This window comes from Chiloscyllium plagiosum, unplaced genomic scaffold (assembly GCF_037043375.1).
Source record: "Chiloscyllium plagiosum isolate Xiang-an unplaced genomic scaffold, Cpla_swu_hap1 HiC_scaffold_15, whole genome shotgun sequence".
Lineage (NCBI taxonomy): Eukaryota > Metazoa > Chordata > Chondrichthyes > Orectolobiformes > Hemiscylliidae > Chiloscyllium > Chiloscyllium plagiosum.
The window spans coordinates 70,173,980-70,186,600 of NW_028270153.1; the positions used below are offsets into that span (position 1 = coordinate 70,173,980).

General features: G+C 45.5%; 1 protein-coding gene across 1 annotated transcript in view; it reads left to right on the forward strand.

The window, feature by feature from the left end:
- The first annotated feature begins 6,615 nt into the window (after positions 1–6,615).
- The window catches only part of LOC122540559 (phosphoenolpyruvate carboxykinase, cytosolic [GTP]-like), a 70,828-nt gene continuing 64,822 nt past the window's right edge, over positions 6,616–12,621 (forward strand). Inside the window, exons 1-2 of the mRNA XM_087995019.1 lie at positions 6,616–6,866; positions 11,620–11,801. Of these exons, the coding sequence (XP_087851145.1) occupies positions 6,643–6,866; positions 11,620–11,801 (406 nt within the window). The 5' untranslated portion in view covers positions 6,616–6,642. The remainder of the gene's footprint in view (positions 6,867–11,619; positions 11,802–12,621) is intronic.

Here is a 12,621-nt window from a genome sequence, read left to right on the forward strand (position 1 = left end):
GAGTTGTTGCATCCTGTAAATAATCTATTCCAGTACCTCCATCTCCATTGCATCTGTTCTGGTGATGCCAATTTTGACAAGGGGGACTCCAAAATGCCCACCTTCTACTTTAACTAAGCATTCCCCAGTACCATTGTTGATAGGGCCCTTGGCTAAGTCTGACCCATATCGAGTCCTCACAGCCTCTCTTCCCTCTCAGAACAGTGATTGGGCCCCCCCCCCCCCCGCCCTTGTCCTCCCACCAGCATCCAAAGGATCATTTCTGCCACCTCGAATGGGATGCCACCACCAGACACATATTCCTCTCCCCTCCCTTGTTAGCCTTCTGCATGGACCATTCCTCTGGGGCACTCCTCCTCCATCTCCAACACCCATTCCAGCCACCACCACGGCCCCCCCCCCCAAACACCCCACAGTACATTCCCTTGCAACCACAGAAGGTGTAATACCTGTCCACTTACTTCCTCCCTCCTTAGTATCCAATGTCCCAGACATCTTCCAGGTAAAGCAGCAATTTTCCTGCACTTTACTCAATCTAGTCTACTGTATTCGCTACTCACAATGTGGTCTCTTCTACATTGAGAAGCTGAAGTGTGGATTGACTACTTTGCAGAACACCTATGTTCTACCTATAACAATGACCCTGAGCTTCCTATTGTCTGCCATTTCAACATCCCACTCTGCTCCCTGGCCAATATCTGTGTCTCAGGCTTGCTACAGTGCGCCAGTGAAGCTCAGTGCAAGCTGGAAGAACAGCACCTCATTTTCCACTTGAGAATTCTACAGCCTTCCGGATTCAGTATTGAGTTCAATAATTTTAGAGCTTGAGCATCTTCTCCCATGTCCTTACCCCAATCCCCAAACACCAGACACATGGGCTGCTACCACAAACAACCCATTATCAGCCACTAACGATCCCTATTAGCAGCCATTCATTCTCCCAGGCTGACCTTTATTCAATCCTTCATCTGCCCAATTGTTTTGCTCTCTCTGTCTGGGCTTCATTTCCACCTATCATTAACTCCTTCCCCTTCTTCCCACCCCTTCTCTAGTGTATACACCATGGTTTCCTAGTAACAGTCAGTCCTGAAACAAGGTCACTGGACTTAGTGCATCAACTCTGTTTTCCCTCTGCAGATACTGCCGGACCTGCTGAGCTTTGTCCACCAGTTTCTGGTTTGTTTCTGAATGAGATTAAATCTCTATCTTAATGATGTTGCTTGAGAGATGAAATGGTTGTTGGGAGACCCCCCTCTTCAAAATGGTGCCACAGCATCCTTCATATCTATATAATTTATTATAATTTACATCATCTCCCCATATTTGTACAATTAATTCATGTTATCTCCTCAACACAAGACTGGTTTTCCCGGTTTATTTTCATAGAACAGTCCCACCACGAACAAGTGTTGCACTCCCTCTAAGGCAATAATATTTTTCCTTTGATACGGTTACTAAACCTGCATATGGTACTTTAGGTATGGTCTAACTAAACCCCTGTACAATTGAAGCAAAGTATCTGTACTGAAATCTTTTTGTGATACAGACTAACATTCCCTTTGCATCTCCAAAAGCTTGCTGCACCTCTATGTTTACCTTCAGTGACAAGGACACATTTGCAAAATCTCACAATTTAAGAAATAATGTGCACAACCGCCTAGTAAAGTGGCAAACTTTCCATTTTCCACATTATATTCCATCTGCCCACTCACTGAGCCTGTCCAAATCTTCCTGAAGCTCCTTTACATCTTCCTCACAGCATACATTCCTGTGTAGCTTTGTACCACCTACAAACTTGGAAATATTACACTTAGTCTCCATATCATTGATATGTATATTGTGAATCGCTGGGGCCCAAGTACTGATCCTTGTGGTACCCAAATATTCAGTCTGCCAATGTGAGATGACTCATCTATTCCTATTCTCTGTTTTCTGTCTGTTAGTCAATCACGAACCAGCGCCAGTACATTGCCTCCTATCCCAACTACTTTCATCTTCCTAATTTTCTGGGAAGTGTTTATTAAAAACTGTCTGAAAATTCAAGTTGACAATGTCGAGTAAAATAACTAACCAATACTTCTTTATCGATTCTATAAGTAACATCCTGAAAAAAACTCTCAACAGGTTTATCAAACACAATTGCTGTTTCACAAATCCATGCAGACTGCATCCACTCATCATTGTTATCCAAATGTCCATTGACAATAGATTCTTGCATTTTGCCACTACTGAGGTAGGATTAACAGTTACCTATAATTGCCTGTTGTTGTCCTATTTATCCTCCGAAATGTTGGTTGTCATTTACTCTCTTCCAATCTGTAGGAATAATTCTGGAAACTATAGAATTTTGGAATATGATCAGCAATGCATCCATATCTCCAAATCCACCTGTTTAAGCATTCCATGATGCAAGAATATCACATCCTGGGGACTTATCAGCCTTTAATTCCATTAATTTCTTTAACACAACCTTCTTACTAATCATAATTTCATACAATTGTTTTTTCCCACTCATTACTTGGATCTCTAATTCTAGGATGTCTCTTATATCTTCATCAGTGAAGACAACACAGCCAAAGTGATCAACTAGTTTCCCTGCCTTTCCCTATTTTCCTGATTCTGCCTGTAATGGACCCATACTTATCTTAACCAAATGTTTCTTTGATACTTAACTTTTACAGATGCTTTTACTGTCCTTTTTTTCTGGTTTGTGTATTTATACATTCTATTCTCCCTTTCCTTATGGTTTCTTAGCCCTCCTTTGCTATTTTCTAAAATCCTCCCAATCCTCAAGACTATTACTGGTCACTTTATAGACTTTTTCTTTTAATGTTATACATTTCCTTTGTTGGTCAGAATTTTCTTTGGGATTTTGTGCCTTTATGTAATAATTTTTAAATGCTACCTTTAGCCTATATAGTTTAAAAACTATCTATTACGTACATAAGCTGACTTGGGAGTATTTCGTGGCACAGAGCTTTAAACGATGTTGCAATTTATTAATAAAACAGGGTGGTTTTGCCACGGTTAATTATCGACTATATAGTTACATGTGTTGAAAGCAAATATAAGGTTCCTGAAAGGAAAAAGCATACAATTATAAAATCCCTACAGTTTGGAAGCAGGGCATTTAGCCCATCAAATTCCATACCTCCTCCAAACAGCATCCGACCCACACCTATTCCATCCTTGTAACCCTACATTTCCAATGGCTAACCCACCTAGTCTGCACATCCCTGGATACTATGGGCAAATTAGCATGACCAATCCACCAAACCTGCACATTTTTGGATGGTGGGAGGAAACTGGAGCACTCAGAGGAAACCCACGCAGACACAGCGAGAATGTGCAAACTCCACACAGACAGTCAGGTGGAATCAAGCCCCGGCTCCTTGCTGCTGTGAAGCAGCATTGCTAGTCACTGAGCCATTGTGTCACCCACAGTTGATAATACCATCAGCCAGGACTCTTAAGAAAGGTTGGGTGGTCACTGTCAGTAGGAGTAAATTAAAGAGGAAAGGGAAAGTGCACAGGAAAACCAGACTCGATAATACTTTGAAAGATACCACACAAAATATGAATTGCGTTAAGGACAAGAGAGTGTGTCAGCAAAACTGAAGAAATTCCCTGGTTAGTCAGAGCTTTAAGCATGCATCAAACATTCTCTTTGTCAGATTGCTCTGATTGTTAAGCTGCCCACTATACTGATTACACCATGGGGGAGGAGTGGTACAGTTTTGTAACACATAACTTACAAGGACATATACTGAGTCTACCACAGAATTGTGTACATTAGGAAACTGTGATTTAATGCTTTAGCATTTAGGAGTAATCACAGAGCAATGGAGTTGAGTTAGTCAGGCAGGATTATTGTTGGCCTTTTCTGGAATTAAATGATGACTTAAATTTATTAACGCTGTATTTTTATGATCTCAGAATGGCTCACATTGTTCCTAAAACAACAATATGAGAACAATCAGTTCATCTGCTTTACCAATGTGGGTAAATACTAAATGTTGCTCAGCACATCAGGGAGAACATTCCTGCTATTAGAATCATAGGATGGAATTTTGTCAGTCCCTGAACAACATTGGTATCAGTGAGAAAGTTAGGTGAGATCAGTAGAAATGCAATTCTTGATGTTGAGAGCAAAACGTCCCGTTTTCCAAACAAGTGTTAAACAGCAAGACAGGAATCTCACTAGCGAGCAGCAAGAAGATAATTTGCATTTATTTGCATGTATTTACATGTCATTATTACCTAATCTCACCTCTTTGATACGCAGTATCCCATTTTCCTATCTATTGGATAGAAATTAGATGGTGACAATCCCCAACATGGAAGTCTGAGCGGGTACCTGGTGACTGCAGCTCACATTTGCTCCTTCAGCCTTGAACGCCAGTCACCAACATCTCAGAGCATGTTCCTTGCGCAGCAACTACCCTGTCCATCCCTTAGCACATCTCACATTCCACTTGCAATAGGTATCTCCACTTCAGTGCTGGACTTAGCAGGACACTGGCACCTTTCAATGGAATGCTGCTGCCCAGGACACTTAGAAACAGAAAACAGCAATAGGCCATTCAGCCTTTCGAGCCTGCTCATGGCTGATCATCCAACACAGAACCCTGATCCCACTTTCTCCCTATATCCTTTAATCCCTTTTAGCCCTAAGAGTTACATCTAACTCCTTCTTGAAAACATTCAATGTTTTGGCTTCAATCATTTTCTGTGGCAGTGAATTCCACAGGCTCACCACTCTGTGAGTGAAGAAATTTCTCTTTATCTCAGTTCTAAAAGGTTTACCAATACACTTAAACTATGACCTCTGGTCCTGGACTCTCTGGTCATCAGGAACATCCTACCTGCATTTACCCCATCTAATCCTGTTAGAATTTTGTAGGTTTCCATAGCCTTCACCTCATTATTCTAAACTCCAGTGATTGTAGTCCTAACCCATCCAGTCTCCCTTCATGCATCAGTCCTGAGATCCCAGGAATCAGTCTGGTAAATCTTTGTTGCACTCCCTCTAGAGCCAGAACATCCTTTCTCAGATGTACACAGTATTCCAGCTGTGCTCTCACCAAGGCCCTGTATAAATGCAGCAAGACATCTCTGCACCTGTACTTGAATCCTCTCTCTAGGCCAACATACCATTTGCCTTCTTCACCGCCTGCTTACTTTCAGCGACTAATAGGGGGACACCTAGATCTTAATGTACCTCTCCTTTTCCCAATTCTACCACTATCCACCTTCCTGGTTTTGCTACCCAAAGTGGATAACCTCACGTTTATCCACATTATACATCACTGGCTGTGCATTTGCCCATTCACTCAACTTGTCCAAACCACACTGAACCACCTCTACATCCTCTTCATAGCTCACCTTCCAAACTAGCTTTGTGTCATTTGTCAGCTTGGAGATATCACAATTAGTTCCCTCATTTAAATCAGTGATATTGTATATATAGTGAGTAGCTGGGGTCCCGCAGGACCCAACTAGTTACTGGCTGTTATTCGGAAAGATTAGCTTTTCTGATTACTTTCTACACCTGCATATGAAGATTCATGCACGAGGAATTCTGCAGAGAGATCTGGGTGCAAGTTGTAGATTTATATTCACACAATTTCAGTCATTGTAACTGCTGTATAAGGTATTTGGTTCTAAATGTGTTAAAGCTGAGGAAATATTAAACTCAACCCAATATCATAGCATAGAATCCCTATAGTGTGGGAGCAGGCCATTCGGCCCATTGGGTCCACATCAATCCTTCAAAGAGCATCTCAACTGCACCCACCTTGCCTATCCTGTTCCTATAGCCCTGCATTTCCCATGGCCAATCCACCTAACCTGCATGTCTTTGGACTGTGGGAGGAAATTGGAGCACTCGGAGGAAACCCATGCGAAATTCCCAATGTGAGATGTTCCTTGTGGCGTTAATGCAATAAACTGCATCTTGTTTAAGACTAGAGCGTCTTCTCATTAGGAGAAAGTGAGGTTTGCAGACGCTGGAGATCAGAGTCGAGAGTGTGTTGCTGGAAAAACGCAGCAGGTCAGGCAGCATCCGAGGAGCAGGAGAGTCAACATTTTGGGCCAGAGCCTTTCATCAGGAATAATTAGACCATTGGTGGTTATCTTGCAGCAGATTAGGTCAAACTGGGACTGTAGATCTGACCTAAGATAAGATGGTGGCAGCAACTCCATTTGATGTATCTTTCATTGGGATGGGTTCTGGTGAGGATCTGTCACACCAAAGAAACAATACGCCCCAGACAATGAAATAAACTAGATTGAACACACTAAAATAAGGAAGGTCAATAATGATGAGTAAGTTAAGAAAGTAGTTGTGTTGTCCCCTCCCTCAGTAGTCAGGAATCAATTGCAATTTTTCAAAAACAGAATGTTCAGAACATTAATTTTCATTTGGAATGACTCACTGAGTGAAACTGAGTTTGTGCCTGTATTGCACAAATACTGTATAATGTATACAAAGTATCACAATATTACATATCAGCAAATATAAGTAGGAGGATCACTGGAAGTGAATTTTGCACTCTGTGGGTTGCTCAGTTCACACTGAGTACTCCTGCCACTGATGTTATGATTGTTTTACAGCCTGTTGTTAATCCATTTCTGGGAGAGATGGCCCCTCAACTACAGTGCCTTCCCCAGCACCCTCTGAATGTGGTTCAGGGTGATCTGAGCGCCTTGAGCCCTGCAGTGAGAGACTTTGTTGAACAAAGTGCAAAGCTATGTCAACCAGACAAGATCCACATCTGTGATGGGAGTGAAGAAGAGAACAGGCAGCTTCTGTGTCTGATGGAAGAGCAAGGGTTAATCAAATGCTTACGTAAATATCAGAACTGGTAAGCAGCTTTCTCTCTCCAAGTCTATAAATTTAGTGAAATTTTATTGTGCTTCTCAATTTTAGGTATTCACATTTCCATTTTTTTTGTATAATTCTTTTTCCCCATAGAATCCCTACAGTGTGGAAACAGGCCATTTGGCCCAACAAGTCCACACTGACCCCACAATGAGTAACCCACCAAGACTCATTCCCTAATGCTATTACTGTATGTTTACCTCTGGCTAATGCATCTAACTGCACACCCCTGAACACTATGGACAATTTAGCATGGCCAATTCACCTAACCTGCACACCTTTGGATTGTGTCCATCTTCCTTCCCACTTATCTCCGACCTATCACCATCACCCGACCCCCCCATCCCCCAACTTCATCTACCTATTCCATTCGCAGTGGCCTTCCCCTCAGCCCCACCCCCACTTGGTCCTGCTGCCCCCACATTCCTGACGAAGGGCTTATGCCCAGAACGTCAAGCCTCCTGCTCCTCGGATGCTGCCTGACCTGCTGTGCTTTTTCAACACCACACTCTCGCCTCTGATCTCCAGCATCTGCAGTTCTCGCTTTCTCCTAGTTGATTTTAACCTTACTGCAAAGCCTCTTTCAAGGATGCCAACCTTGAAGAAGTTCTCCTCCTCCCTCTGATAGGATCTCAGTCTCTCTCTCTCACTACATCCCCTGCCCCAGGTCATCTCCAGTGCCCTGCAGCTCTTCAGCCTGAAGCAGACTCATTACCTCAGCCACATCTCCTTCTTCAGCGTCTACCTACGGAACTAACTGATTCTGCATGGACACCAGACCGCATTAAGACCATCACAGTCTGGACATCACCAGGACAACCATGATGTACAGCGAATCCAAAGCTTCCAGATACGATTCTCCTTCTGGCTCCTCCATTCCACCCTCACAGCCATGTGCCACCACCTCCATCCCTGCAGTCAGCCCTGCCCCAGCTCAGGGTCACACTCTCCCAGACCTGCAAAGGATTTTGAGAAGAATTCACACACTCAACAAATGCTTTTTCTCCAGCTTATCGGAAATCAAGGGACGTAAGTACACCAAACTTTCATGTACTTATCTCCAAACTCAGGATTCCTCAATCATTCCAGAACCTTCTCCTGGCCTCCAGAACCACTCAGATGCCATTAGCTACAGCCACTACCACTGTGGCGAACGATGATGTCACTTCCTCTCCCACAGACTGCAGACACTGCCAAATATACCACCTGCACAATTGCTGCTGAAACCACCGTGAAGACCACCCGGCACATCACTTCTGCCCCTGTAGTTGCCACCACCTTAGCCACTTCCGCCCCCACCAACGTCACTCACTGGAACACCGCCGACGAATACACAGCCACTGCCGAACACATCGTGATGGTCACATGGAATGTCACTTCCGCCCCTGTGGGCCACTAAATGCACCGTTTCCACCCCCTGACCTCCAACGGTGTGCGTCACTTCTGTGGTGACATCACCCATGATGCCATATCCACACATACCCTTGTGACAGTCTCCTTCCCCACCCCTACCCCCAACTCCATCCCAACACCAGGTCCTTACCCCCCCATCCCTACCATGTTTTTACCATCCCCCCAGACCTCCCCCCTCACAGAGGATGTACTATCAGTCCTCAGTATAGGCCTCACCTTCATCCCACTATGCTCCCAGATCAACTAATTAAACATACATCGTGACATCAAACCTTTCTTCCGCCGCCTCTGCCTCCAAGCTTACCTCTTCCATCAGGACTCCCAACCACCTTCCGAGGACCCCTCCTCCCACCTACAACACACCCCATCCACCTGGACACCCCATGCTGGTCTGTTACCCGCCCTTGATCTCTTCATATCCAACTGCCGCTGGGAGATTAACTGCCTTAACCTGTCCATCCCCTTCCCCCACTCCAACCTCTCACTCAAACAACGCGCAGCCCTCCATTCCCTCTGGTCCAACCCCAACCTCACCATCAAACCAGTGGACAAGGGGGGCTACAGTGGTAGTTTGGCGCACTGATCTCTACAGTGCTGAAGCCAGGCGCCAACTTTAAGACACCTTCTCCTACTGCCTCTCAACCATGACCTCACCCACCCTCCATCACCAAACCATCATCTTCCAGACCGTACACAACCTCTGGGGATCTCCCACCCACAGCTTCCAACCTCATAGTCCGATTCTACCTCCTACCCAAAATTCACAAACCTGACTGCCCCGGTCGTCCCATCATCTCTGCCTGCTCCTGCCCCACCAACATATCTTTACATACCTTGACATCATTGCCTCTCCCTTGGTCCAGGATCTCCCCACATATATTCGAGGCACCACCCACGGCCTCCACCTCTTCCATGGCCTTCGTTTCCCCGGCCCCTAATGCCTTACCTTCACCTTCCAGTCCCTGTATACATCCATCCACACTGACGAAGGACTCCAAGCTTTCCGTTTCGTCTTTTCCCACCGACTCAACCAGTACCCTTCCATTGACCCCTCATTCGACTGGCTGAATTGAATCCTCCTACTTCCTCCAGACGAAAGGGGTAACCATGGGCATCCACATGGCCCCCAGCCATGCCTGTCTCTTTGTTGGATCCATGGAACAGTCCATCTTCTGCAGCTATACCAGCACCACTCCCCACCTTTTCCTCTGCTACATCGATGACTGTATCTGCACTATCTCGTTGTACCATGAGGAGATTGAAACCTCATCAACTTCACGAACACCTTCCACCCTGACCTCAAGTTCACTTGGATCATCTCTGACACCTCCCTCCCCTTCCTGGACCTCTCCATCTCCATTTCCAGCGACCAACTCACACAGATATCTACTTCAAACCCACTGACTGTCACAGCTATCTGGACTACACCTTTTCCCATTCCCCCCCTCCTGTAAAAACGCTATCCCTTACTCCCAATTCCTATGCCTCCACCATATCTGCTCCCAGGAGGACTATTTCCACTATAGAACATCCCAGATGGCCTCCTACGTCAGGGACCGCAATTTCCCCTCCCACGCGGTCGACGACGGCCCTCCTGCTCATCTCTTCCACTTCTTGCACTCCGCCCTTGAACCCCATCCCTCCAATCGCAACAAGGACAGAACCCCCCAGTCCTCACCCTCCAGCCCACCAACCTCAGGACACACTGCATCATCCTTCGCCATTTCTGCCACCTACAGTCAGACCCCACCACCAGAGATATATTTCCTCACCATCCTTATCTGCAAGTCTTAGAGACCATTCTCTCCAAGACTCTCTTGTTAGGTCCATGCCCTCGACTCCTGGCACCTTCCCTTGCCACCACAGGGGGAGTAAAACGTGTACCCACTCGTCCCTCCTCACCTCCATCCAAGGCCCCAATGGATCCTTCCACATGCTGCAGTGATTTTCCTGTACCTCCAAACACCTCATCTACTGTGTCCGTTGCTCTCAATGTGATCCCCTCTACACTAAGGAGACAGTACACCAACATCTCGGGGACACACACACCAAGCAACCACACCACTGACCACTTCAACTCCCCCTCACACTCCATCAAGGGCATCCAAGTTCTGGGCCTCCTCCACTGCCAAATCCTCACCACCCAACACCTGGAGGAAGAATGCCTCATCTTCCACCTTGGGATCCTCCAACCACATGGGATCAAAGTGGATTTCACAGTTTCCTGATCTCCCCTTCCCTGACATTATTCCAGATCCAACCCTCTAACTTGGCACTACCCTCATGACCTCTCCTACCTGTCCATCTTCCTTCCCCACTATCCACTCCACCCTCCTCTCCGACCTATCACCATCACCCTCCCACCTTCATCTACCTATTGCATTCCCAGCTAACTTCCCACCAGCCGCACCCCCTTCCCATTTATCTCTCAGCATCCTTGCCCTGCACCCCCCCCAACATTCCTGATGAAAGGCTTATGCTCAAAACGTCGACCCTCCTGCTCCCTGGATGCTGCCTAATCTGCTGTACTTTTCCAGGACCACACTTTTTGACCTGTGGTAGGAAACCGGAGCACCCAGAGGAAACCCACGCAGACACGGGGAGAATGTGCAAACTCCATGCAGACAGTCACCCGAGGCTGGAATCAAACTCAAGTCCCTGGTGCTGTGAGGCTGCAATGCTAATGACATCTGCTTTTGCATCAATAACAAACATTCCCACATCTGGTATAACTCGGTTACATAAACAGGAACGTATCTCCACAAACTCCCACTGACATGCATCATTGCATGGCTCAGAGAAGTATTGCTATTCTACCAGTATGGCACTTCCATTCACCAATGGCTGTTTCAAACACCTGGATGTTTGCTACCTGTTCATCGTCTGCAAAACTTGACTTGGATTAAAAGTAATGAAAACTCATTGATGGGTTGCAAATGATGATCTTCACTGGAGCAGATTGCCACAGAGGCAAGCAGAACACTAATTCAGCTGCTACTCACCTTGTCACACACCCCAACATGTAGAAGAGGCAAAGCCAGTTTACAAGTTCATTGCTGCTTCCACCACCGCACACACACACAGGCATACACGGGCACACACACACAAATGTAATATGAAAGCTGTGTTTCTTACAGAATTCTCACTGTTCTTTCCGGACTTTCAGAGCACTGACGGATTGAGCACATGAAGCAGCTGCTCTAAGCTTCAGCCTTTCAATCTGATTTAGCACACATTGCAGTGATTTGTTATTGAATTGTAATGAGGTTGACCTGCCCGAGTGCAGGAATCTCTGACTGAATCTGGTTTTTTACCATTTCCAGCTGGTTGGCTCGCACAGACCCCAGAGATGTTGCCCGTGTGGAGAGTAAAACCGTAATTGTGACCCCTGAACAGAGAGATACCATTCCCATAGCGAAGAGCGGGGTCAGCCAACTTGGGCGCTGGCTGTCGGAGAAGGAATTTGAAAAGGCACTCACTTTACGTTTCCCAGAATGTATGAAAGGTACTGACATTATTTCAATCTGTGCTATTTCTTAATTATTCTTCCGGCACACTAAGTGGTGAGTTATCACTAACTGATAGTCTGATTTGATTTACCCTTATCACATGTACCTGAGTACAGCGAAAAGTTTTGTTTTGTGAGCAGTATAGGCAAATCATAGCATACAAAGACATATGGATCATGGGGTGTTTAGACAGAGCAAGGCATACAAGGTTATGGCTGCACAGGACTTGCACAAAAACAAGATCAACATTAAATTTGAAATTAGAGACGTTCATTCAGCACCCCGATAAGAGCAGGGAAGAAGCTGTTCTTGAACCTGTTGGTATATGTGTTCAAGCTTCTGCAGTGGTGGCATAGCCAGATATTAATTCATGAGTGTGGACACAAAGCTATTCACCCTTTCACTTCACCTCCTTCACATTAATGAACCAGATGAGTTTTTATGAAAGTCAACAGCAGCTGAATGGTCAGCATGAGACCAGCCAGAAAGGCAGCTAAAATGTTATCCCGACTCACCCTTCAGTGGCTGCATAAACGATAGTTGCTAGTGAGTTAAAATTTGATTTATAGATCTAGATTCCGAGCTTCCCACTTGTGGTTTATAATCCTACCCTAATCTGTTCTTGCATAGCTCCCAATGTTTGTTATTCCTCCCGTAATCGTGTGACTGCTGACAGATAGGCAGCAGGGATTATCACTCCACCTGAGCTCATAAAGATTTGACCATCAAACAAATTCCATCCCAGAGTAATTCTCAGCATGCACTATGAGCCACTGAAGGGTGAGTCGGGATAACATTTTAGCTGCCTTTCTGGGC